This window comes from Anarrhichthys ocellatus, unplaced genomic scaffold (assembly GCF_004355925.1).
Source record: "Anarrhichthys ocellatus isolate YVR2014 unplaced genomic scaffold, GSC_Weel_1.0 scaffold87, whole genome shotgun sequence".
NCBI classification, from domain to species: domain Eukaryota; kingdom Metazoa; phylum Chordata; class Actinopteri; order Perciformes; family Anarhichadidae; genus Anarrhichthys; species Anarrhichthys ocellatus.
The window spans coordinates 485,258-512,065 of record NW_022280117.1 but is presented as its reverse complement, the minus strand read 5'-3'; the positions used below and the strand labels follow the sequence as shown (position 1 = coordinate 512,065).

General features: G+C 43.9%; 2 protein-coding genes across 4 annotated transcripts; both read left to right on the top strand.

Annotated features, from left to right (window-relative positions):
• On the top strand, positions 1-22,362 carry pi4kaa (phosphatidylinositol 4-kinase, catalytic, alpha a). 2 transcript variants are annotated; one of them, XM_031875201.1, is made up of 54 exons: positions 1-199; positions 3,226-3,342; positions 3,439-3,532; positions 3,668-3,756; positions 4,253-4,325; positions 4,418-4,665; positions 4,760-4,826; positions 5,251-5,399; positions 5,481-5,546; positions 5,627-5,723; positions 5,806-5,997; positions 6,074-6,174; positions 6,340-6,469; positions 6,556-6,685; positions 7,527-7,622; positions 7,708-7,891; positions 8,634-8,734; positions 8,883-9,051; positions 9,513-9,563; positions 9,911-10,019; positions 10,095-10,231; positions 10,323-10,456; positions 10,539-10,621; positions 10,705-10,775; positions 11,338-11,462; positions 11,565-11,646; positions 11,920-12,003; positions 12,088-12,177; positions 12,294-12,413; positions 12,797-12,889; positions 13,159-13,315; positions 13,629-13,756; positions 13,836-13,994; positions 14,090-14,241; positions 14,363-14,470; positions 14,774-14,901; positions 16,060-16,215; positions 16,618-16,697; positions 16,789-16,988; positions 17,078-17,165; positions 17,250-17,417; positions 17,504-17,557; positions 17,671-17,791; positions 18,102-18,231; positions 18,324-18,394; positions 18,659-18,731; positions 19,100-19,280; positions 19,363-19,467; positions 19,891-20,016; positions 20,155-20,275; positions 20,404-20,563; positions 20,693-20,782; positions 21,115-21,198; positions 21,332-22,362. In XM_031875201.1, exons 1-54 carry the CDS (start codon positions 101-103, stop codon positions 21,381-21,383), a joined length of 6,273 nt encoding a protein of 2,090 aa, XP_031731061.1. In that variant the 5' UTR covers positions 1-100; the 3' UTR covers positions 21,384-22,362. The 2 variants fall into 2 exon arrangements, with proteins under 2 accessions (XP_031731061.1, XP_031731060.1); XM_031875200.1 differs by having other exon boundaries at positions 14,774-14,994.
• Positions 22,363-23,593: 1,231 nt separating this feature from the next.
• Positions 23,594-26,034, top strand: LOC116398701 (uncharacterized). 2 transcript variants are annotated; one of them, XM_031875234.1, is made up of 3 exons: positions 23,594-23,911; positions 24,641-24,743; positions 24,972-26,034. In XM_031875234.1, the coding sequence occupies exons 2-3, from the start codon at positions 24,728-24,730 to the stop codon at positions 25,955-25,957; spliced, it is 1,002 nt and encodes a 333-aa protein (XP_031731094.1). In that variant the 5' UTR covers positions 23,594-23,911; positions 24,641-24,727; the 3' UTR covers positions 25,958-26,034. The 2 variants fall into 2 exon arrangements, with proteins under 2 accessions (XP_031731094.1, XP_031731093.1); XM_031875233.1 differs by having other exon boundaries at positions 23,594-24,743.
• Positions 26,035-26,808: the final 774 nt, after the last annotated feature.

Below are 26,808 nucleotides of genomic sequence, written 5' to 3'. Positions count from 1 at the left end.
CTTGCCGTAGTTGTCAGTGCGGACCGCCACTGCTCCTCGGGACTGAATGAAAGAAGATGTTTGTGTTCCTGTGGCGGTAATAAGGCGTCTTTAAAACAACATGTCTCTCAATGGAGGAGGTAGCAGAGGGTTCTACTTCAACACCGTGTTGTCTCTGGCTCGGTCGTTGGCGGCTCACCGGCAGGCTCCGATAGAAAAGGTAACGTTAGCTAAACTACGGTAAACAAGCTAGTACCTGTCGAAAAACATGGCGGCTCAGTGAGCATTTGTAGCTGTGACGTCAAAGGTAGCTAACGTTAGCTGTTTTGAACCTGTAAGATAGCTAATCTTTGCTCAGGTTAATACTAACGACTTTGATGTGTCAAATAATTAATATTTGATAATCAATATTATCAAAGACATCAATCTGTCTGTCTGCTGTCACCTGTCTGTCTGTCTGTCTGTCTGCTGTCACCTGTCTGTCTGTCTGTCTGCTGTCACCTGTCTCTCTGTCTGTCTGCTGTCACCTGTCTCTCTGTCTGTCTGCTGTCACCTGTCTCTCTGTCTGTCTGCTGTCACCTGTCTTGTCTGTTTTTAGTGTCTAACAATGCAGCATAATCTTGTCTTTACTCCATGTTTCTATTCAACATAGTTATCTCTCATTTTATTGTCTTTGTGTGTGTTGAATGTGTCTTGTTAGTACTTGACAGCGTAGTTTAACAGTCTCCTGAATGATGATACTACTTATATTAATATTCTCACTTCTTTCATAGTTTCTGCACGCTTTTTAAAGGGTCAATATTGCATAGCTTTGTAAATTGAATCTTATCTTCTGGGACTACAAATTAAAAAATAGCCTCTTGGCTTTAACGCTGACGCATTTACAGCAATGTTTTTATTAATGTGCACCGTCCCTTATCAAATAAACCAATAAATAACACAAAATAATATTGATTTGGCTGTCGTTCATACAGGATGGCAAAGGGAACTTTTAACTGTTTTATAATACTTACCAATGGATTAAAATAATATTCAGATTCATGACTAAAGTAACTGTTAGTTGCAGCTCTATGACGTCTGATTTAAAGCTGAATGTTAATATAACGTGTGAGTCCACACAACAGTGTCCTATATTCCTCATTTATAATAAAACTATTTATTCAATTGTAGTGATTTCTACAGGTTTTCAAATCAAGTGCTCCTGTCTCCAAACAAGGAAGCAATTGCTGCTAAATAATAAATATATTACCTGCTGATACGAGGAGTGGATCAATGTATCTTTTAACTAATTGCAGCATTTTCCGAGTGACAAGTTGTCGATTATGTCTGGCAGCAGCAATCGATAGTGAATCGATAGTGAATGAGATGAACAGCTCAGAGGAGAGAGGCTAAATCACCAATCAAAGCAAAACCGGGCAGCTGCCCTCGGGGCTACTAAAGTCCCAGATTCACTGTGTGACAGTTTGTTTTTGCTAATTTTATTACTTTGAAATTGTTCTGGGATGTTGCACCAAATCAGCTGGGTCCGTTTACTATGTGGTCTCGTGGCCCTGCATCAAAATCTAGTTATAAAACCTTTCATATTTTTGTCTATATTATGCTCATATGGTGCGTTTTTACTAAATTAAAGCTTAATACAACAGGAGGTATTCGTTGGTTTCTGTGTGTGTGTGTGCAAAATCCAGCTGTTATTTCTAGTGTATTGTGTGCAATCGAGGGGAACTTGGAGGCAACAGGGACTCCAAACAGGTTAATCTGGCCGTGACAAAGAGGAAGAATAAGTTCCATATCACCTTCAATACCTCACGAGAGGATTTATCATCAAGCATGCGTGACAGACAGTTTTAAGCAATCACAAGAGGCCACCAGCTTAAAGTCCCACCCACAAGAAGTGATCGTGTCATCTTGCGAAACATGCTTGATGAAGAAATGTTCATGAGAAAGTTTTCAGAGTTGAATTTCTATGGCTGAAACTCAAATTGTTGGAATAATGCGGTTCAGTGATCCTCACTCAGGAGGTTGGGATTTGTGGTCGGGGATTACAGCGTGGCCACAACTTTTGAAGTGATTTAGAAAATACACCCACTGAGGTTTAAAATGGGGAAATGATTTAGAACTAAAACAGGAAGTATAGCTCAATATGTGCTTCGTGTGATGAAGTAACTGTGGCAGCAGTAACACAGTGAGAAGTCCTCCCATTGTGTTATTGTGTGAGTGGAGCACGTCTTCCTGTTTTTACTATATTTCTATGTAAAGTCTTTTGAATTGTGCTTGTTGTGAAGGTCTGCATAAGCACATAAGCTAGAAGCATCATCTATCTCTTTGACCGAGAATATGTCGAGCTATAACTACTATGTTTAATTATTGATTATTCTGCTGATTATTTTCTCTAAATCACTCGATCGTTCAGTCTATAAAATATCAGGAAACTGTGAAAAAAATACTAATATAATCACCCAGAACTCATATTCACTTTGCTATCAAACATGACGAAGCACAGCAGCTAACCCTCTCATTTCAGCACATTAAAATGTTTTCCTATTAAGTATCAGCCCATCAACTGAATCGATTTATTGATTATCGTTTGAGCCGATTAGTTTGTGAACGTCTTAGTGGGTTTGTTTCACACAGAGGCCTCATTGTTTGTACAATAACCTCCTTTCAGTCGGCGCCAGAAAAGCCGATACTTAAGAATGTATTGTATTTTACCGGCTTAAAAAGGAAGAATTTGTGTGATGAAGTATCCTATTGGTTCAGCTCCAACTTCTTCATTAAAATGTTCTGTTTCCATAGTCTTTGTGGCTCACTAAGAGGTTTACATGGTGTTTGTCTAAACACAGCAGGTTGAGCTTTGACATACAACCAACTGAACCAAAAATCTCTTTATTTATTTGACTGTTTTTGCTCGACAAACATGATCTTTAGCTTTTCAAATCCAATGTTCGTTACTCCACAAATTCCCCCTCCTCTGCATTGCGTATCGCATAAAACAAACGGTGGATAAATCCATCTCACAGCTTATGTCTGGCCCTTTAGCATTAGGCTAATTAATGCTGGAGGCAGGTTTGGCTGGACTCCTGCAGCACAATTATGCAAAAAACGAAATTCATTATCGCTAATGGAGCTACGATGTGAGCGATGTGACGTTAAAATATTGTTTCATCCAAACAGCTGATGCTTCCAGCTGAAGTCAGCAGTAAGATGTGATGAAGATGAAGATGTGATGTGTGTGTCGTCCTCTCGCAGGTGCAGAAGCTACAATGCATGTGCCCTGTGGACTTCAGAGGAGTCTTCCAGCTGGACGAGAGGAGGAGAGACGCCGTCATCGCTCTGGGCATCTTCCTGGTTGAGTCAGACCTGCAGGTAAACATGGTTTGTTTCTCGACTCACCTCTCCAGCCTCGTGGTTTCCTTTGTGAAGCCCTCGTATCACATGCTGTGAAAAATACTTGTGTTGCAGCACAAAGATGCTATCGTCCCGTACCTTCTCGGGTTGCTTAAAGGGCTTCCTAAGGTTCAGTGGATTGAAGAAAGCTCAGAACGCAAAGGAAGAGGTAACGATACACCTGTGTCATGAAATGTATCCTATAATATTCACTGTAATCCTGTGTTGTTCAGTACGCTTTGAGTATGGATGCCTACACTTAGGGTGCTGTTTGTTAATATCTGCTGAACTTTGTGTCTTGCAGAGACACTTCCTGTCGCAGAGATCTTCACCTTTGGTCTCGTAACTCTCCTCTCAGACGTTGCCCAACGGGATGAGACCTTACGAGGACAGGTGTGTTAGTGTGTGTCTGTGTGTGTGTGTTCATATATATGTGTGTATTTTTGGTTCATGATATTGTTCCTCCTCCTCATGCTGGCTGTGAAAAGACTCCTCACTCACACTCTCGCAGATGACGTTAGAACAAGTATTCTCCTTGTGTGAGACTTCTCCTTCAGGAGTACTGTGTTAGACACGATAATGATTTCTATGTAGAGTCTGTTCCACAATGTTTTCAGACACTTTTAATAACAAACTGAGCCAATCAGTGGCCAAAATGAGCACATCTTGTGGACGTACATTGACGGTGCAGAATTGGCCGGAATAGTTGCATTGCAGCCCGTTTCGCTCCCGGTGTCCTTGCTGCCGGCTGCAGCATTCTCACTCAATACTCGGCCAATTTCAAGTCACTAAGACACAAAAACATGGGAAAATAGGGTCCAGTTTGATAAAACTAGCTTCCCCTTTAAATGATTATCTTGACGTAATTATGACGTATCATCTTTGTCAGATCCTGGAGGCGGTCATGGACATCATGCAAGTCCTGCAAGACATCTGCAAGAATCCAGAGACTCATGATAAAGGTACCAACACAATACGCCTCCTGCTTCCTTTGTATGTAACTTAGCTTCACAGTAATATAGTCTCTACCTTCCATAACCCTTCTTCTGTACAGAAAACCTGTGCAGGTACACTGTGCCCACCTTGCTCGGTGTTGCCCGAGCGTTTGGCCGATACAGCAACACCGACGAGCCGTTACTGTCCAAGCTGTTCCCTCGACCGGTGACTCCGGCGCCGCCTTCGGCCGATGACAGCGACGCGACGCACCGCCGGTCCTTCAATGACTTCCGCTCCATCCTGCCGAGCTCTTTGCTCACCGTGTATCAGGGAGACACTCTGAGACGGAAAGGCTCCAGTCAACAGGTATGGATCAATCTGAGGAAAGTAAAGAACAAACCTGAACCTAACTCGTCAAAAAGAGATGATTTTCACAAATACTTTTTACTGTGTTTTGCAGGCCAGTCCAGAGAGAGCCTGTCTGACCCCCATCTCACCTGCTGACCCCTCCGCACAGTACTTTGAAGGTAAGTACCCGAAGAGAAGCAGTCGAGGCTGTTAGGCTCAACATCAGTGTTGTGTATTACTACAGTAGAGTTTATAGAAAGAGACAGAAGTACCAGCACGTGAGCAAAGTAATGTTCTGCTGTGGACGTATTCTAGACTCCGAAAAGAATCAAGATCAGTTTAAGTGAACGCTTTATTTAGAATGTCTTCACCTCTTTACCTTGATGTCAGACAGACCTTTCTGAGGGAGCTGAAGCTGTGAAAACATTCTAAACATAACGTTCACTTAAACTGATACAGATTCCTTTAGGAGTCTAGAATACGTCCACAGCAGAACATTGCTTTGCTCCATCTACTGCAGTGAAACACTGACTGTGGAGAAGAACCCAACGCTCTAAAACATCCAGAACGATCCCTCTAAACACTCCTGCTTTCCCTCTCCAGGCTCGTACCTCCCCGATGGCAGCGCGGTGGATCCCAACTACTACTTCTCCACCATCAGCTCCAGCTTCTCCGTCTCCCCTCTTTTCACCGGCAGCAGCGCTGGAGAGTTTCACGTCCCTCTGGATATGCTCAGACAGCTCCTCCACATGGTCAGCAGCCACAGATGCATTCGAGTAAGAGGAAAAAAATGAGACAACACGCAATTTCGTTGACTTGTTTCTCTCCAATAGGTGGAACAGTTTGTGTCCGAGTCGTTTTTGAAATCACTGGATGAATCTCTGGCAGAACTTCTAGAGGTATGACTCTCCAGATGTTTGTCCTCTTTATCTTTATGTATTTACACGACTGCTTCATTGATATATTTCTTTCTTGTCAGTTGAATCCTAGTCTTCATCTCTACTACAAAACCTTCAGTGATCCTCTGTACGTAGCCATATTTAAGATGCTAAGAGACACTCTGTACAATCTAAAAGGTAAAGGAATCCCCCTCTTTCTTTAAATCAGCCGCATTTTATTATAAAAAACGAGGGCAAGCTGTAACGGTGTGCTCTCCAGACCTCCAGACGGACTACGTGAAGGAGGTCCACGACTTCGTGCTGGAGCAGTTCAGCAGCAGCCAGTCGGAGCTGCAGAGGATCCTGCACGACGTCGAGTACCTGCAGAGCGAACTGAGCCCGCTCAAGCTGCGCTGCCAGGCCAACGCCGCCTGTGTGGACCTCATGGTGTGGGCCGTGACCGAGGAGCAGGGTGAGCAGTCGCTTTAGTTAAGGACACAGGACGCCGTCTGTCTCAGGAGTCACAGCTCTTCTCTCTTTGTCACCAGGAGCTGAGAACCTCTGCACCAAACTGTCAGAGAAGCTGCAGTCCAAGACGTCCAGTAAAGTCATCATCGCTCACATGCCGCTCCTCATCTGCTGCTTACAGGTAACTTTCAACTATGAAAGAGGAGAACCTTTGCCTGGATCATGATTACACCTCCCATTTTCATGCACACCGACATGTTGCATTATATTTTAAAACACAGTACATAAACAGTTTTGTGTGTGTGTGTGTGTGTGTGTGCGTGTGCACGCGCGTGTGTGTCTTCAGGGCCTGGGTCGTCTGTGTGAGCGCTTCCCCGTGGTGGCTCACTCTGTCACCACGTCACTGAGAGACTTCTTGGTGGTGCCGTCTCCTGTTCTGGTGAAGCTGTACAAATACCACAGCCAGTACGCTTCAGGTGACAACAGCACACTCCATCATTCAGTAGCGTCGTTACCTCCAGTTCAATGTTTTATTACCAAAATACTACTTTCTTTATTTCAGGGGGCGGTGAGATAAAGATCCATGTGACCAACGAACATTCCCAGTCAACCCTCAGTACCAATGCGAGCAAGAAGAGCCAGCCGTCCATGTACGAACAGCTGAGGGACATCTCCATCGATAACATCTGCAGGTGAGTTCACCCACAGACGCCTGAGCAATGAGGCAGGCAGAGCATTTAAATATTTGGTTAAAATTAAACAAAAAATATATATCTGGCTGTTTTTTTTATGTAGTATATAAATTTCGTTCAAGTCAAAACTAGGGGGCAATCTCCGGTTCTGAAAAGCTTCTTGTGTTAAAGCTGCATTCTCTCTAGTGTCCACCAGGGGGCGATTCCTCTGGTTGTATAGAAGTCTATGAGAAAATGACTCTACTTCTCTCTTGATTTATTACCTCAGTAAACATTGTAAACATGAGTTTATGGTCTCAATCTCTAGTTTCAAGTCTTCTTCAATACAGCATGATGTTCATTTAGTACATTATGGTCCATTTAGAGTCACACAGACCATAAAGCAGGGGATGCTTTAGGGCGGGGCTTCATGGTGATTGACAGGTCTTGAACACGGCGTTGTCCGGACTGGGAGTTTTCCGTGTTTTCCTTTTACCACTTTAACCCTTTCACAGTGTGTTTTAACTTCATGAAAGTTAATTGTAACATTTTGGTCGTCTAGAAATAGACTCTAGAGTCTAGACTCTAGACTCTCCTACAGACGGAGAAAAAAGTAAGATTTGCTAACATCGTCTTGACAAACTATGAATATGAATATTATATCTATTAAACATTTTATCTGTCACTTACTAATGAAAGTACAGAACACAAACTGATCTTTATGGTAAAGAGCAGCTTTATCGCTCATGATTGAAGACACTATATAGAAGGAAAATGACACTTTCAGGTCTAATCTTGCTCCACGTTTAACTAGTCGCTGATATACACACTGTTATGAACACCTCTCTCTCTCTGTGTTCAGGTGCCTGAAAGCCGGACTGACTATGGACAACGTGATTGTCGAAGCGTTCCTCGCCAGTCTGTCTAACCGTCTCTACATCTATCAGGAAAACGACAAGTGAGTCGAGCGACATAGTCCTCTGACTTTGACGAGAATTAAAAGTCTTTATTTTTGAACCGATGTTCCCTCATCTCGTCCACAGAGATGCTCACCTGATCCCGGACCACACCATCAGGGCTTTGGGTCACATCGCTGTGGCCTTACGGGACACCCCCAGAGTGATGGAGCCCATCCTCCAGATCCTCCAGCAGAAGTTCTGCCAGCCTCCCTCCCAGCTGGACGTCCTCATCGTAGACCAGCTGGGCTGCATGGTCATCACGGGCAATGTGCGTATTTATACTCTGTTATCTATTCAAACCCTCAACAAGTTTAGGGGTGTTTTTTAGCTCCTGCCACATTTTTCTCTCTGTGGCCTTGATTTTGACTACAAAATAAAAGTCCTGAACCTCTATGGAAACAGAACAATTATGAATAGAAGTAGAGAGAACTAAACATGTCTTTTGTGCAGAATAATACAGTTATAATGACATAAATCATGAAAAAGAAAACAACACAAGTTGAATTTTTATTACAAATTTATTTTGCAGAAATAGGAAAACACTGGAATCTATATATTCAACATGTTTCTAAGTGTTACAAATGTTGGAAAAACAATGGAGGCTCCTCGTGCTGTATATATTAGACTGTCACATTTTTACAATCTTTACTTACAGCTCAGCTTTCAATGTTTTTTTACAGGATGTGTTTTAGAGCAAATGGTTTATTTTGGACAGTATTTTAAATGAGACATGTAGAATAAAATGTTTTTCACTTCGGCTGCTTTTTCTGACGTAAGTGTTTGTCGCACTTGATGTGTTCAAGGACCGTCGGAAAGATGAAAACCTGACTGATGTTGTTTTTTACAGCTTCTGGTTGTGATAAACTGTTTAGTTTTGGCGATTGTTTGAAGAAAACGTGTTTTCCAATCCCGCCGGCTGGTTTTGGGGTTCAGAGGGTTAGAAACTGTCAGTTTATGTAAATACCTACTTCATGAGCATATCTAACGTCGTAACTCTTCTCTTACCGTAGCAATACATCTACCAGGAGGTGTGGAATTTATTCCAGCAGATCAGTGTGAAAGCCAGCTCCATGGTCTACTCTAACAAAGACTACAAGGACCATGGATACAGGTACGTAAATTACCTAATTGCAGTCCTTTAGGAGTTGTTGAGTACATAAGAAAGTGATGTATAACGTGGGAGAATCTCCTCATGTAGCCGAGTATTATTCACAGTGTGAGAGTCCGGTGGATTGATGCTCCCTCTCTCCCGTATGCAGACACTGCTCCTTGGCTGTGATAAATGCTCTGGGTAACATAGCAGCGAACCTGCAGGCTGAGCAGATGGTCGACGAGCTGCTGGTCAACCTGCTGGAGCTTTTTGTCCAGCTGGGTTTGGAGGGGAAGAGAGCCAGCGAGAGAGCTCCAGACAAAGGCCCGGCTCTGAAGGTACGAAGCACTCGAACGTACAGACACAAATATGAGAATCAATGCAAAGGAGTGCAGTTACAGAAGGAAGTTTATCAATGAAAGGTTTGGCTGGATGTGCATCGTATTAGAGAATATCTTTCAGGTTATAAGAATAAACACAACTGGTGAGACTCCAGGTCTGTTCACAGTCAGAAAAATAAATTATGTTTACAAGAAGGTAAGGCTCAAGGGTTCAATATGCATAAGATTTATTGAGACATGGACAGATGACGACTCGCATTATGATCTCATCTAAAGGCCAAAGTGTTTAAATCTTTTTTAAATGGCCGCAAAGGAAGACACGACTAAACCCTGTTTGTAGTCTTGTTGGCTGATTCTCGCTCTCTCCTTGTGAAACATGAAAAGTGACGGCAGTAGCAAAAATAAGAGACTTCAAACGTTGATTGTTTTAGACTTCTTCTCCTCTTTTGTCTCTGTAGGCGTCGAGCAGTGCTGGAAACCTCGGCGTCCTAGTTCCAGTTATTGCTGTGGTGAGTGTGTTTTTATCACCTTCTCCTGTTAAGTTTTGTCAGTGGAAACCGAGCAAATCAGGTCAGTTTAGTCCACTTCATTAGCATCTGAACCGCTGTGATAAAACCCTAAATGAACACTATTTTATAGAACATATACAAACAAGAAGGAAAAAAACATGAAAAGGATCCGGATTGCTTGATAAATCCTGAGAGGAGGTTGAGGACTGTTGTGTTCTCTGCATATACAACCATTCATCTTCTCTAATATAAGTTATCTTTCCCATGAATTAAATCTACTGTACTTTAATAACCACAGAGATTTACTCTCTTTCTCTCTCTCTTACTTATTTTTCCTCCGCTGTTAGCTGACGAAGAGGTTGCCACCGATTAAGGAAGCGAAGCCACGTCTGCAGAAGCTCTTCAGGGACTTCTGGCTCTACTCTGTGGTCATGGGATTTGCTGTGGAGGGCTCGGGTACAGTCAACGTCGGATTAGGGAATGCATTCGCACTTTAATTTGTCGTGTGTCGTGATTCTGTTTAATCTTCAGGTCTGTGGCCGGAGGAATGGTACGAGGGAGTTTGTGAGATTGCGACCAAATCGCCGCTGCTCACGTTTCCCAGCGGGGAACCTTTACGCTCAGAGCTGCAGTACAACTCGGCGCTGAAGAACGACACCGTCACTGCGGTACGACGGCACACACACACACACACACACACACACACACACACGCACATGAGGTGGACCCTGGTTCACGGTTCGTTGTTGTGTGGCTCAGGCGGAGCTGAACGATCTGCGTAGCACCATCATCAACCTGCTGGATCCTCCTCCGGAAGTGTCTGCCCTCATCAACAAGCTGGACTTTGCCATGTCCACATATTTGCTGTCTGTCTACAGATTGGAGTACATGAGGTATGTGAGCGGTGTCCACATGTCACACACTGGCTCATGTGAGTGATCTTCATATCATTTTAAATCCATCTTTATCCGTCAGGATGCTGCGCGCTCTGGACTCAGACCGCTTTCAGGTCATGTTCCGATACTCTGAAGACAGAGCGATACAGAAGGATAAGTCTGGTGAGCAAGAGAACACGAACGCATAAAGCTTGCGGTGTTACTTCTTTGTTATGTGCATTCATATTTACTATGTTGTATTCCAGGCATGATGCAGTGTGTGATTGCCGTTAGCGACAAGGTTTTTGAGGTCTTCCTGCATATGATGGCTGAAAAGGTAAAGGAGATGTTTTCTAAGAATGGCACCACGGGGTTTGTGCCGTTAACATAAAGGAAAGTTGGTTCATACAATATGTGTTGTGAGGTGTTCCTGTGCAGAGGGAATAAATCACTGTTTTATGAGAGAGAGAGAAACTGATAAAGTCTGACTTGTTTGGAAAATAAAAGGATAAGTGCAGCAAATTCTCTGAGCTTTTTCACAAATTTACAAGAAAAGAAAACGTTTTTTTTGGTCAAGGAATCGCATGTCGTCCCAGAGCAAAGATGGATCAACTTTCTGTTGTCTGTAAAATAAAAAAAAATAAAAAATGGGCTTTATACATCGTCGTAGTTATTTGACAGAAAATTAATCTGCAACTATTTTGATAATCTATTAAAAAAAACATTCTCTAGCTTCTGAAATGTGATGATTTTCTGCTTTTCTCTGTTTTATATGATTGTAAACTAAACTTTGCTTCTTTCTGACATTTCATCGTAGACCCAACAATTAGTTGATTACTTGAGAAAACAATCAGCATTTCGGTCCGGACCACATCTTTATACAATATTCGTATTTTCAGCCCAAAACCAAAGCCCATGAGGAGGAGCTGGAGCGCCACGCTCAGTTCCTTTTGGTCAACTTCAACCACATCCACAAGAGGATCCGCAGAGTAGCTGACAAATACTTATCTGGCCTGGCTGAAACGTGAGCATTGACGCACGCGATCATTCACTCAGAATACAACTCTGACTCTTATAAGCTGTTTAAAATACAGAAGCATGAACCGTATTTTCCTTCTCTGCTCAGTTTCCCCCACTTGTTGTGGAGCGGCCGTGTGCTGAGGACCATGCTGGACATCCTGCAGACGCTTTCCCTCTCACTCAGTGCAGTAAGTCATGAAACAAGTGGACTAACTATCAGTGGAGCATCTACCTCGTCTTTATATGTAAACTCTGCAATAGAAGTGGTCCGCCGGTGCGATCTCTGCACTTGAAGCTTTAGTTTTCCTTCTGCATAAAGAGAGTGAATGCTCTAACTATTATGGTTTTTATTTTAGATTGATTTCAACAGGATCACGCAAACAACAATCTCCTGCGGTCTGTTTGTGACGGCCTAACGGAGTGTGTGTACCATTAATAATGATGTTTATGCCTCATTGCAGGACATTCATAAAGACCAACCTTACTACGACATTCCAGACACGCCGCACAGAATCACCGTCCCAGATACGTATGAAGCCAGAGAGGTAATGTTGCTTCATTAAGAACCAGTTATTCATCATTTCACCAAGTTGCTACTCGCCAAATACATATCATATCTTTAATTTCAGAGCATAGTAAAGGATTTTGCTGCACGTTGTGGGGAGATCCTTAAAGAGGCTATGAAGTGGGCGCCGTCCGTGACCAAATCCCACCTCCAGGTGACACTACGTCACAATCTAACTAAAGAAAACCTCCACCTGTAGAGCACACACGCTTAATAAAGTTGACATAGTGGCCTTAAACGTGGTTGTAACTGCTTTACTTCATTTTTCAGGAGTATCTGAACAAACATCAGAACTGGGTGTCGGGTCTCTCGCAGCACACCGGTCTGGCCATGGCCACAGAAAGCATCCTGCACTTCGCCGGTTACAACAGACAGAGCATAACACTGGGGGTAGGTTACAAAACTGACTTTTCATATGCTACCGCTAACTAATGCTGCGAGATCATTGGGTTACGGTGGAAATTAAAATGGCTCAAGGATGGAGCCTTGTGGGACGCCACAAACTAGAGCTGCTTAATTCACCGTTTCTTCATTTATGATGTTCTGCAGAGACAATCATTTTAGATTCATTTGCCCAAATATTTGTGATATACATCCAACATACTTACAGTCTATGTATGTAAAGCCCCTGTTTGAATAAAGCCAAAAGGACAGACGCCTGCAGTATGTCTGAATGACAAAAAGCCGTCACTTTTACAGATAGATGACGACAGAATGTTTCATATTCCACATCTGAAAAGGAGCTCAGTAAAGTGATTTGTTTTCCCCTGTAGTCCACTCAGCTGACTGAGAGGCCCGCCTGTGTGAAGAAGGACTACTCTAACTTCATGGCCTCCCTCAACCTCAGGAACAGATACGCTGGAGAGGTAAAACCACATTACCACATTACCATATTGACTTCTAAAATGAGTGACCACAGAGAACGTCTCTTTTAGTGCAGCCACAAAACATTTGTTATCTAAATAAGCTGCACAACTTGTATTCTATATGCTTGTAAAACACAGAAACTGTACAGATGTTTAGTTTCTGAAAGTTTTGTGATGGATATTGGAACCGTAACTCGACCGGCTCCTGTGGACATAAAGTTTTCATACCTCTGCTTCTCCTGCTCAAGTGTGTTCTCTTTCCTCTGTAGGTGTCGGGTATGATCCACTTCGCCCAGATGGTTAAAGGACACTCCGATCTGAGCCGGCTGATGATCAAGCAGATGGGGGAGGCTTTAGACTCGGCCCAGCCGGAGGCCTTGACGGAGGCCATGTTCAAACTGGCCGCCTTGCTAATCAGCAGCAAAGGTCTCACTAACTGCAAATATCTGTCACTGATACTCTTTGGTAACCGGGGATAGCTAACAACTTCCGGTTTTGGTTGTTTAACAGTTGACGCACTTCATTTGTGCGTAAATGGAGCCTTCATCTTCCTTTAGATCGAAATCGCTGGCAGACAGAACTTCAAAGTAAAAGCGAGTCCGTTCTAAACACTGATGGTTTCATTATTCTATAGTTGTTACGTTGTGCATTTAACATTTACTTCCATGTGTCCCCACTTTATATTCAGAGCTCTGTCTTGTCTCTAAAATGCTCTGGACTTCTTCTCTGATCTCTCCAGACTGCGATCCTCAGCTCCTGCACCACCTCTGCTGGTCTCCTCTCAAGATGTTCACGGCCCACGGCATGGAGACGGCCATCGCCTGCTGGGAGTGGCTGCTGGCAGCCCGTGTTGGAGTGGAAGTACCGGTACGTCCTTTCTTCTTGTCCTTGTTGATGCATTTCGTCTTCTATATAAACTACAAATCCCCTCTCTCGGCTGCCGTAGTTCATGCGTGAGATGGCGGGAGCGTGGCAGATGACCGTGGAGCTTAAGATGGGCTTGTTCTCCGACGCCAAGGTGGAGGCCGATCCTCTGGCTGCATCGGAGGAGAGCCAGCCGATCCCCTGCCCTCCAGACGTCACCCCTCACCAAATATGGATCGAGGTCCGACGAAAAAACACATTCTGCTTGTTCTTATCGATCGTCTCCTCCTCCATTGTTTCCTCTCATGTCGGCCCTGTTGTTTTTCCCCCCTCTAGTTTCTTGGCCAGCGGTTTGAGATAGCGAAGTATTCCAGCGCAGATCAAGTGGAGATCTTCGGCAGTTTGCTGCAGCGGTCACTGTCTCTCAACGTCGGAGGAGCGAAGAGTAGCCTGAACCGCCACGTAGCTGCCATCGGCCCTCGATTCAGGTCCTTTAACACACACGAAGCTCAAAGATAAATATACGGAATGTTACTTACCTTTCATTTGATGTCTGTTTATTCTTATTTTTAAATGCAAGATGTGTTAATATGTTTCTCTGTGCTTCAGGCTGCTGACTCTGGGTCTGTCTCTGCTGCACTCTGACGTCCTCACCAATTCAACTGTGAGAAATGTGCTCCGAGAGAAGATTTATTCTACAGCCTTTGATTACTTCAGGTACCCACACACATTCACTCCATCAATTAATGTGTTGTTTTGGGGTTTTATACAATAATTTAGTCCATACAACATCATATTATCCAGACGTTTTAGGTGATGTCTTCATACTGCTTGGTTTCTCCAAAACAACCCAAAGGAACAAATGATAGAAAGTAGAATTCGTACTAATTCACAAATATTAGCATGCTAACACGCTAAACTAAGATGGCGAACATGCTCAACATGCTGATGTTAGCATTTAACTCAAAGCACAGAGAATAATACAGCTATGATCTAACCCTCCCCTCTCTGTCCCTCCAGCGCTCCTCCAAAGTTTCCCACCCAAGGTGACAAGTTTCTCCGCGAGGACATCAGCGTCATAATCCGTTTCTACGCCAGCATCCTGTCCGACAAGAAGTACCTGGCAGCGTGCCACCTGGTCCCACCCGGTGAGCTTGGTACTACCCCGGCCCCGAGCACGCTCTCTGCCGGGATATTCGGATCGCTTATCGTGTCCAGCACTTCTCCGATTTCTCTCTTAAGTAAGCCTAAAGCGGTGGAGCTCGGACTGCACTGCCGCAGGGGCATGCTTTATTATACATACGCATGACAAATCTGACGCTGTTTGTCCTCACGATGCTGCAGATAGATCCTGGTATCTATCCGTCTATGTTATGAACCCGGCTTTAGATTGTTTTTATAGATTTAGTTTCTTTCAATGGTCTTTTCTTAGTCCTTCTTATTTTCTCCCTCCAACTCTTTCTTTCCCTTTTATTCCTTTCTCCTACTTCTGTCTTCTCATACCTCTATGATCAACCTGTTTTCTACCCTTAATGTTTACGTGATGTTCAAAGTGTGTTTGTTTGAGGTTCTTCTCCACAGTCAGTGTTTCACTACAGTAGATGGAACAAAGTACGTCCACAGCAGAACATTGCTTTGCTCCATCTACTGTAGTGAAACACTGACTGTGGAGAAGAACCTCAAACAAACACACTTTAAACATCCAAACTCTCCCTTAAAGCAGCTGTGAGGAAAAAGCGCAAATTTGTCATCCGCGTTAAGATGCACGATAATTCATCATGTCAGCCCCGCCCGTCTGCCACTCCGACTTCAAAAGGAGAAATGCTTTTTCTTCCAACCCCAGAACATCCTCTCCTCTTCATTCCCGACGACTTGAGAGAAAAGGAACGATCTCATTCTCATAAACATCAAAGCGCTTTCAGGTAGACGAGTCCTCCAACCGCTGATCCTGGATCAGGTTAATCTGACCTCCAAAATAATATCTGACCCAGTATCAGTGGTTCAAGGCAACTTCTACCTACGTGTAAAATCCCGCTGGTTTCCCTGCTTTCAAATGCATGACCATCACAACAGCAGAGGAGTCTTCAGAAACTCCCTCATCATCGATCATATGCTGGATGTTTACCGGCTTAAGAAACATCTACCTGTGCTTTTCTCTCGCTCAGATTTTCATCTATGAGTTGGTTGCTTGTGTCTCGGGCCATACTAAATGTGTGTGTGTGTGTGTGTGTGTGTGTGTGTGTGTGTGTGTGTGTGTGTGTGTGTGTGTGTGTGTGTGTGTGTGTGTGTGTGTGTGTGAAAATCAGACAACCAGGACCCGTCCCTGCACAGTCTGTCGGTGATGAACGCCGCCGACCTCCGGAGCAACACGGACTCCAGTGTTCGCTCCCAGCAGAGCGGCCAGGGATGGATCAACACCTACCCGCTGTCCAGCGGCATGTCCACCACGTCCAAGAAGTCAGGTACCGCTGATCACCAGCTCGTCTCGCCTCCACATATCCAATAACGTAAAGGGAATTACCCACAATTCATAGCGTTGTGACGTTAAACGCGGGGTTACCGGTGGAAGCCAGAGACTTAAAGAAAAAGATGTAAACAAAGAGGACAGAAACATTAAGGATTAAAGATGGAACATAAAAACATGGAAGCAGAGGACGATATTACACAGATTTATTTGTTATTGAAGCTGTTTTGAAAAAAACAAGTAAATAGATTATTTGATAAATACCTCTCACCTCGTGGGGAAAGATTTTAAATTTAGGGAGTAAAAAAATATAAAATAAATACCCACAAAACTGAGGGTGTAGTTCAGGGTTTAAGTCTTTAAAGTGACCCAATGTCTGTCCCTCTCGTCCACATCTTAGGGACGTCTAAGAAGAGTAACAGAGGAACGCAGCTCCACAAGTACTACATGAAACGCAGGACTCTGCTCCTGGCCTTACTGGTGAGGGAAGATGAAGATGAAGATGATGATGATGATGATGAGTTTCTGGTTTTAACTCTTCTCTCTCTCTCTCTCCCCCCCCCCTCTCCAGGCCAGTGAGATTGAGCGCTTGACGACGTGGTACAACCCGCTCTCCACTCAGGAGCTGGCCATCTCCACGGAGCAATCGGTGGAGACCAGCATCGCCAACTGGAGGTCCAAATACATCAGTCTGACGGAGAAGCAGTGGAAGGACAACGTCAACCTGGCCTGGGGCATCGCGCCCTACCTGGCTATGCAGCTACCAACCAGGTCAACACACTCCCCCAAAAATGATTTAAATGTAATCATTAAAATAATTGTTGCTGTTGATTCTTTATTTTGAACTCCTTGGTTTCCAGGTTCAAGAATGACGCCATTGTTGCTGAAGTGACCCGGCTGGTGAGGTTGGACCCCGGAGCCGTCAGTGATGTACCGGAGGCCGTCAAGGTGCGATCGCTCAGTCCAATGAGCTTTGGAGGTGTGTGTGTGTGTGTGTGTATTCATACTTCCTCTCCTGGTTTTACCTCCTAGTTCCTGGTGACATGGCACACCATCGACGCCGACTCTCCCGAGCTGAGCCACATCCTGTGTTGGGCTCCGGCGGACCCCCCCACCGGTCTGTCCTACTTCAGCAGCATGTACCCTCCTCACCCTCTCACCGCTCAGTACGGGGTTAAAGTGCTGCGCTCCTTTCCCCCGGTAAGTCACACACACTCGTGTTTTCTTTTAGCAGTCGACTTCAGAAGAATCCCCGCTCTCTTTAACGTCACGTTGTCTCTCGGTAGGACGCCATCTTGTTCTACATTCCTCAGATCGTTCAGGCTCTCCGTTACGATAAGGTAAACACAAACTACTGGATCTTAAACGATCAGTTTAAGCAGCCGATTTGTTAAAGGTTCGATCGTCGTTTACGCAGCGGTGGCACTAACCTCCGCTTCTCTGTCCGGCTCAGATGGGTTACGTGAGGGAGTACATCCTGTGGGCGGCCCAGAAGTCTCAGCTTCTCGCCCACCAGTTCATCTGGAACATGAAGACCAACATCTTCATGGACGAGGAGGGACACCAGAAAGACCGTGAGTGCAGCTTGTTCTCTAATGGTTTGGTTTGTACTCGCTGCGGTGAAGCCGGCGTGAGGTGGAAGTGACAGAAAATGACATAATCACGAGCTGCGCGTTGGCGGTTGGTGGTGCATACAGCTTTTCAGACGTGTCTTAAAAATCTACATTTGAGTAATAATTTTGCAGCCGAATCAAATAGTTTACAAGATATTCATTTGTTTCTTTATAATGCATTCAATTGTGCATTCATTTATGTTAATGTGATATGTTTTCCTGCCTCATTAAATCAAGTTGTGTTGATGTAACCTCGTCATTTTCTGCGTAGCCGACATCGGGGAGCTGCTGGAGCAGATGGTAGAGGAGATCACGGGTTCTCTGTCGGGTCCGGCCAAAGACTTCTACCAGAGAGAGTTCGACTTCTTCAACAAGATCACCAACGTGTCGGCCATCCTCAAGTAAACCCAGCACCATGACGCTGCACATTATCAGCCGGCAAGGGAATGTTTTTACAGTGAAATGTAAAACCTGGTTTATTTTAATCTTCCAGGCCGGTTCCAAAGGGAGAGGAGAGGAAGAGAGCGTGTCTCAAAGCTCTGTCGGACATCAAAGTCCAGCCAGGTGACGATCTCTTCCATAGCGAGGATTAAACACAGCAAACAGTTACTGTGCTGCAGAGAAAACATGACATTTTTAAAGATGTATATAAGCTTGTAAAAAGACAGAAAGTCTGAATTGTCTCTCCAGAGATCACAGAAAACAGATTTTCTTCTATAGATTGAAGGTCTAAGAGTGTCTCTGATTGTTTTGTGAACATTTTGAGCCCATTAAGTTACTGAATTATGAGTATTTGCGTCGTCGTGACTCTCTAAACTTGTTTTTTAGGCTGTTACTTACCAAGTAACCCTGAAGCCATCGTGCTGGACATCGACTACAAGTCTGGAACACCCATGCAGAGGTAAACGGGGGAGACATCTTGCCCGGTCCTCTACTGATAAATATACATATATTGATTATCTCTCTTTCACTGCACGTCACAACAAGCTAAACACGGTCAGACCGAAGCAGACTTCACTCTCTATTAGCGTGACGGCTTTACAAACCCTGCTTTACCATGTGCACTGGAAAAACCCAATTACAGCACCATTACCTGTAAAAAACAAAATATCTAGTCTTGCACTTTATGGCAAGAAAATGGCAAACACAGATACATATATTCATACTTAAATGATTTATGTAATATGCCAACATAGACACTTTTACCCAATATAAATGTGTGATTAATTGGCCCCTACACATATAATGTTGTGTTCTCTGTCGCCACAGTGCCGCCAAGGCGCCCTACCTGGCCAAGTTCAAGGTGAAGCGCTGTGGGGTGAGTGAGCTGGAGAGGGAGGGTCTCCGCTGCCCGGAGGACTCTCTGGAGGACGGAGAGGACAACCCGGACGGATCGCGCAGGATTTGCTGGCAGGCGGCCATCTTTAAAGTGGGAGATGACTGCAGACAGGTACCGAGCTCGGTCGCTGGGACGTTTTCAGGGGAGGGAGCTTCTCTTGTGACCCTCTTGCCTTTTCTTTTTTACTCTCCAGGACATGCTCGCTCTGCAGATCATTGGGCTCTTTAAGAATATTTTCCAGCTGGTCGGCCTGGACCTGTTCGTCTTCCCCTACAGAGTGGTGGCCACCGCACCGGGGGTAAGACTTCACGTCCCATCACTCCCTCCATTTGCCTCAGGGGGCTTTACAATCTGTACAGAATTCTCTCTAGTGACCACCAGGGGGCGACTCCTCTGGTTGTATAGAAGTCTATGAGAAAATGACTCTACTTCTCTCTTGATTTATTACCTCAGTAAACATTGTAAACATGAGTTTATGGTCTCAATCTCTAGTTTCAAGTCTTCTTCAATACAGCATGATGTTCATTTAGTACATTATGGTCCATTTAGAGTCAAACGGACCATAAAGCAGGGGATGCTTTAGGGCGGGGCTACATGGTGATTGACAGGTCTCTACCAGAGTGTGAGGTAAACTAGGGGCGTTTTTAAAACTCATGACTGAAAGCAATGATGGCCGGAACTTTTTCCAAACATTTCCTAATCCGGTATTTGTTTTCCTCAGTGTGGCGTGATCGAGTGCATCCCCGACTGTAAGTCCAGAGACCAACTCGGCCGACAGACGGACTTCGGGATGTACGATTACTTCCGCAACCAGTACGGCGACGAATCCACGCTCGCCTTCCAGAAGGTGTGCAGATTTGAAACATTTGTGTGTTCGTGAACCAATCGATCGCTTCATTTGATTGTGCAGCAGTGAAACTAAAACACAGTTTAAAGTTGTTATTATAAATCATTAAATACTGAAGTCTTCTTCTTCTTTCCACAGGCTCGGTATAACTTCATCCGCAGCATGGCCGCCTACAGCCTCCTGCTGTTCCTGCTGCAGATCAAAGACAGACACAACGGCAACATCATGCTGGACAGCAAGGGACACCTCATCCACATAGGTATGGTTCATATACTGTACATGTAACAGCTGATGCTATGACGGAGAGGAGCTCCGACAGGGAGGTTCCTTTCAGTTACATTGTGGTGCGTTCACCACTGCTAAGTCCTTTTTCTTTTCTTTCTGCAGACTTTGGCTTCATGTTCGAGAGCTCTCCTGGAGGAAACCTGGGCTGGGAGCCGGACATCAAGCTGACCGACGAGATGGTGATGATCATGGGAGGCAAGATGGAGGCCACGCCGTTCAAGTGGTTCATGGAGATGTGCGTCAGAGGATATCTGGCTGTACGGTAAGAAGAAGCCTGCAGTGTGTTCATCTCCTCCTCGTGCTTTGTGACGGGAGAAAGATGAGCCACTTATCTACACAGATAACTTTTGTGTAACTTTTGTTGTAATTTGTTTCTTCTCCGAACATAAAGACCGTACATGGACGCCGTGGTTTCTCTAGTGACCCTCATGCTGGACACTGGACTGCCGTGCTTCAGAGGACAAACCATCAAACTCCTCAAGTAAGTCCAACAGTCTGTCAAATACATCTGGGGGCAACCTTAATTACTGCTGTATTGATTCATGTTAATAATCAGCAATACATAAGACAGCAGACAGACCGGTAGAGACCAGCTGGTGAACATAGTGCAGCTAAAGAGACAGATATTTAACTCAGGAGCTGGTGGAGACCAAAAACAGAGCTGAAAGAGAGAATATAGGACTTATATTCATCAGATGTTGTTGTTGATGTTCGTGTTGCTCTGTATCTGTTGTCAGTGTTGTGTTTTTAATGTGTGGCCAAGATATCAATGAGTTCAAACATTAATGGATATCTTTCCTTTTGTTTTATCAGAGGACGGTTTAATCCTCAAATGAGTGAGAAAGAAGCTGCAGCGTTCATCATCAAAGTCATCCAAAGCTGTTTCCTCAGCAGCAGGTATGAGAAAGTCCCTCCTCTCTCTCAGGCCTCGTCTACACGTATAAAAACAATCTGCATACGTGTGGACAGATCCTCACATGACCTCACGCAACACGTGCAAACTCACATATTTCAACTTGTTGTTCAACAGGAGCAAAACGTACGACATGCTGCAGTACTACCAGAACCAAATACCCTACTGAGGAGTCTCCTGCTGGACCTCCGCTGTACGTCGAAGACCAACGCCGCCACACAAAGCAATGCAAAACCTTCTCCTTGTGTTTTTTAATGATTTTAAGGAGGCGGTGGATGAGCTTGACTCAACGTGGCACTTTGATCCTAATGCTCCACTTTTATTCAGCGTGACTGTACGTTGTCTGGTTTTATAATGCACCTCTGCGTTTCAAAAAGTCTTTAATTAACTCGAGAGTGGAGAACAATGTGCGACTTTTAACCAAAAGAGGTATTTGAATCACCCTTTAAGTGTTTCCTTCTTGATGCTGTTTGTTACTAACACTAGCTGTCACAGGAGAGGGCGGTAAGGGAGCCGTATTCACTATGTTTGTCAAAGCAGCTGTTATCATCGTCATCGTTTTGTTACGACGCTGTTATCCACTTTTATGCACTTTATAGGTCGCAGTATTTCATCGGCTTCTCCTGCCTTCGATCGCAAACTCAAACTGAGATTATGAATTAGATATCATGGATGAGAACAATCTGAAATTCAATCAGCTGATCAATAGAATGGCAGTGTTTCTTTCTGAGTTCGTAGAACAAAAGCTGATAGATTGATCAGAAGTCAATCATTTAATCTAACGATAGTGTTTAGGAATGTCACGTGTTTAGAGATTCACATGTAACTACGCTGTAGAATATTTACTGTAGAATCACATCAACATCGCAGGTATTTTACTGTGATTTACACTGAACTTGTAGAGCTAAATGTGAAGAACATAATCAGAAGATTTTAATAATAATCCTCAAAGCCGGTCATGTCAGCTTTTAGCTTTAACTTGTTTGTTTAGAGGTTGTTGTTTTTTATCACTACAGGAACTTAGCCACCCGCAACCGGAGCTTTAGAGGATCTGAAGAGCTTTGGTGCGAGATTCTGTCTTTTGTTTCCACAGTAGAGTCAAACGGACCATAAAGCAGGGGATGCTTTAGGGCGGGACTACACGGTGATTGACAGGTCTCTACCAGAGACATATACGCCGTCTCTATGTCCCTCCTCCTCAGTCCTAATATGGTCACTTCCTGTTGACTGGTTGCAAAATAGCAAAGATGGCGACGGCCAAAAAGCCAAACTGGAGGCTTCAAAACATCAGTCCACAAACCGACGGCCCCAATACATTTTATTAAGATTTTATTTTGAGTAAATGTCACAACCGGCACACAGTTTTTAATACTGCAGATATGTAAATATTGCAGTACTCTCCTCAGTGTGGCCGTAGAGGCTCAGTCAGCGAGAGATAGTGACTTTTATTTAAACTCCATGTTGCCCTCTTTGAGTTCCTGTAGTGGAAACGTTGCTCTACATCCGATATATTTCTACCCGTCTTAATACAAAGTATCACAAACATGTTTTGCGTACCCTTCACAGTACTTGTGACCCTGTTGGAGAACATTCCTCTTTGTGTATCTGAGCTATATGGAACCTCTGGGGTTTGACTGATGCAGATGATGAAACCTTAAAAAGCCATTTCTCCTACCCGTACAGGTGGAAACACGACCGTAGTAAGAATATACAAACCTAACCTTATGCAATATATTTGTGAATATTGATGCTGTATTTTGCGTGTTGAGTTCAACAGATGACTTCTGATTCCCTTCATCCCGATCCGCGTGAGAAGTGATTTCATTTGTTTCCGTTACATAGTCGAGTGTGTTTAAGTACACAGAAGTACTTGTGAGAGGAGAGCTGTTGAAGACAAAGCCATTTTTAATGTAGTGCGTTTTAAATCATGTCAGTTGATGTGTATACATATATAAATGTGTGTTCAGAGGAGATCACGTCTGTGTGAAGACTTCTGATTTACAGATTAAATGTTCAAACTTCAGAGTCTCATGTTGGCTTTTACTTTGATGTTTTCTGTCTGTCTTTCTTCTCTCTTCTTGTCCCTCTCTCTCTGTGTCTTATTTCTTGTCGTTCTTTCTTGTCTTTCTATCTCGTCTCTTGTCGTTCTTTCTTGTCTCTTTGTGTCTTTCTCACTTGTCTGTTTTTTCTTGTTTTCGCTTCACGTGTCTTGTCTTCCTAGTTTTTCTTGTCCTGGTGTTTTTAAGTGAGATGTTTAATTAAAGGACAACAAAAGTCAAAGTCTTCTTTCTTGTTGTTGTCTGTCTGTCTTGTCTCTTTTTGTCTCTTTTCTTTATTTCTTTTCTCTCTTTCTCATTGTCTTTCTTTCTCCTTGTCTCACTCTTCTTGTCCCTCTCTCTCTTGCTGTCTCTCTCTTGTCTTTTTGTCCCTCTCATTGTCTCTCCTCTCTTTTGTTGGAAGGACTGAGAGTGATGTGACATATATTTGAAAGACGACTCTGTTATTTAACCGTATGCTTAAAGTTCCATCAGGTGAACGTATAGACACAGCTTGTTGAGATGTTGGAGTGACTCATAGTTCAGAGGTGAGGGAGTGAACGGGGCTGAGTCACGTGGAGTCCGTTCTCTCGCTGTGAGTCGTATAAATAGGGACGCTTCGTCGGCCATCGTTGGAGACGAACCTTCTGGTCACAATTAGGTGAGTTACATCTGCACTACAGCACACAATGATAACAGGTCTGTTTTATCATCTTTCTTTCTTTTTGTCTTTTCTTTCTTTCTTTTTGTCTTTTCTTTCTTTCTTTTTTGTCTTTTATCTTTTTATTTCTTCTTTGTTTTCTTTCTTTCTATCCACCATTTATTTCCTTGTAGACTTCATCGATTCATTAATTCTCAAATAAAGAATTAAACAAATACCTAAACGTTGTGAGACAAGAAATGTCTCATAACGGCACACAACCGATAACACACACACACTCACACACACACACTCTCTTCATCCGGGTCTGAGAAACCTACAGAGAAAGTATAAGAAGGAGAACTTCGGTATGCAGCAGTTTGAGCGTAAGAATCTGGTTATTAAACTAACGTTGAGGCATAAAGATAATGCCAATAAGAATAACGACAACAAAAATGAACAATGAATAGTATTAAGAGCTTAATTTCATCAATTGATCGGAGTGTTCAATGTTGCTTTTTTAGTCTTTTTTTCTCTCTCTTTTGTTTCTTATTGTCTTTTCATCCTTTCTTTTGTTAAGGTATCCACCAAACACATCCGAGACACACCCCTCCCAACCTCACCTCTGTATTTATTTCCTTGTAGAGTTCATTCATTTAATTAATTGACTTGTCAAATATAGAATTAAACAAATACCGTGAACATTGTGAGACATTGTGAGACTGTGACACCATCTCACACCTCTCACAGGAAGTGACGCTCGGAGCCGTTCTGTGATTGAAGCTCCTGCTGACATTGCTACAGGCTTACTGTGGTTTCCACCACTGACTGACATCTATGCAGCATGACTCTTGTAAGCTACAACCATAAAGTGTAAATTACTTTTATTAGTAATGTTATTTATCCTCTTTGTGATAATTATGTCTTTTTTATTCCTTTATAGTGTTTGAGTATTACCGTTAATGTGATTTCTTTCATTGATCAATATATATAATCCTATGTTCACTCAATGGTAAAGAAAACAAAAGGATGAAATTTATGAAGACTGAATAATAAAAGTGATCATAATCTGTTGTCTCAGCCTGGAAGCTGCTCTGTGACGACAGTGTGAAGGCCGACCCGGTCCTCCAGAGCCCACCTGAAGCTCACCTCACCTGGACTCAGCTGTGGAGAGTACAGGCCACGCAGAACCAGAGACACATGGCAGCACGCAGGGCATCCCACCACTCTACCCAAGAAGAATACTATGCCATGAGGAATCAAATTATATGTGAGGCCCAACAAGATATAATGGAGCCGGACGCTTGCTTCCAGAGAACCAGCATCAGAGCTCTGAGAGCGACAGACCTGTCATTCAACCCGTCTCCCAGTAGAACCAGTGCAGAGTGCCCAGTGGATCGCTCCGGCCCTCGAGCCTCGCAGCTACTCTCACGACCGGACACGACCGGAGACGGAGGTGCCGACCACCAGAGAGGACTTCACGCTGCTCCGGAGATCAAGGTCCACGATCTAAACACTCTAAAAGCAGAAGTTGATCTCATGGGCTCTGTCTGCCCGAAAAAAGACCCGAGCCACTCGCTCCGAGACTACCTCAGAAGAGTGGCGCAAGCAGTGCCTCGCTGGTTGCTGAACACCGAAGGAGCCGCTCTGTATCTGCGTAAAGAATACCTGATCCGAGCCTTACCGGGACAAACTGCTCTCGACGTGGTGGACTTAGTGACCACGACCATAGGAGATGAGTCCTGTGACATCCTGGAAGAAGAAGCTAAAGCCAACCTGAAGTCGGGTCAAACCACCCTCACTCTAGTGTGGCATGAAGTCCAAGAGGACATAGCCAGAGAACAACAGATAGTGTTGATGGAGAGAATATGCCTGAACATCCCTGGAGGAAGAAGATTAGCTTATGAGCTGAGAAACCTCGACACAGAGGAGATTGGGGAGAGGGTTCAGGCGTACGATAAAATAACTTGTCACCTTTTGAAGGTGAAGAAACGGCGCAAAGCTAACGGGTCAAAGAGTCAACCGAGATGGAACGACTTGCAGGAAGATGATGTGTTTCATGAATAGCGTGAGGAGTACAGCTCACCTGAAACTAGAGGCCCCTCGAGGTCCTACAACCAAAACCAGAGACCACCCCAGGACCACACACAGAAGTATCCCCCCCCCCCCCAAAGCAGAGGGGCCCCTCTGGGCCTGACGCCAGACACTTAGACGGCTAAGACTCGCCCAGTCCCGTTGAATAACGTTCCATAACCAGTGAAGCATTACAACCATAACACAGCACGAGCCTTTTCTCTTTTCTCCGAAATTTACAAAAAGCAATCGGCACATTACAAAATCTGGTGAATCAGTGTTCATGATTATCTGTGTGGATGAAGCATTAAGCTGTTTACTCATTTAAGGGCTAGCTAGTTAGTTAGCTATCTAGCCAGCACATGACTCTATCCTACAGTTACTGAACATGAGGAGCTCTACATGAGCTGCTGTGATTGCTCTACGTTACTTCAACATGTACACAGACTTTACTGCTCTTAAACTAAAGTTTATGCTGGCCACTATTCTTTCAGTTAGCTTATGCTAAAAGTTCTGTATGTTGGTTAATTTGTGATATAAATGCCTGATCTAGTTTAGCCTTTTCATTTATTTCCATCCTTTTATAATCGTTTTTAATGAATAAAAACAAGTCGATCATTGTGGTCTTTTGAAAGACAGCAGCCAGATCAGAAATGTAATAATACATGCATTATGTAATAACCAACCGAAGTGGATGGTTACAGTCCTTTGTTCTGTCCAAAGTAATCAAAATGACAAAGAATAAATACTTTTAATGCTTTTATTGCTTCTGAAAGAGGTATTGAAGGATGACTCCCTGGAGTTATTTGTTCATAGCGATGCTTTAAAATGAAAACTGAGCCGCC

Bases quoted from the DNA above. Each gene is read 5' to 3' on its own strand.
- pi4kaa (XM_031875200.1), top strand. From the start codon at position 101: ATGTCTCTCAATGGAGGAGGTAGCAGAGGGTTCTACTTCAACACCGTG. The intron at 14,471-14,773 runs GTACCCACACAC...CTGTCCCTCCAG, and splicing joins ACAGCCTTTGATTACTTCAG to CGCTCCTCCAAAGTTTCCCA. The intron at 16,989-17,077 runs GTCAACACACTC...CTTGGTTTCCAG, and splicing joins GCTATGCAGCTACCAACCAG to GTTCAAGAATGACGCCATTG.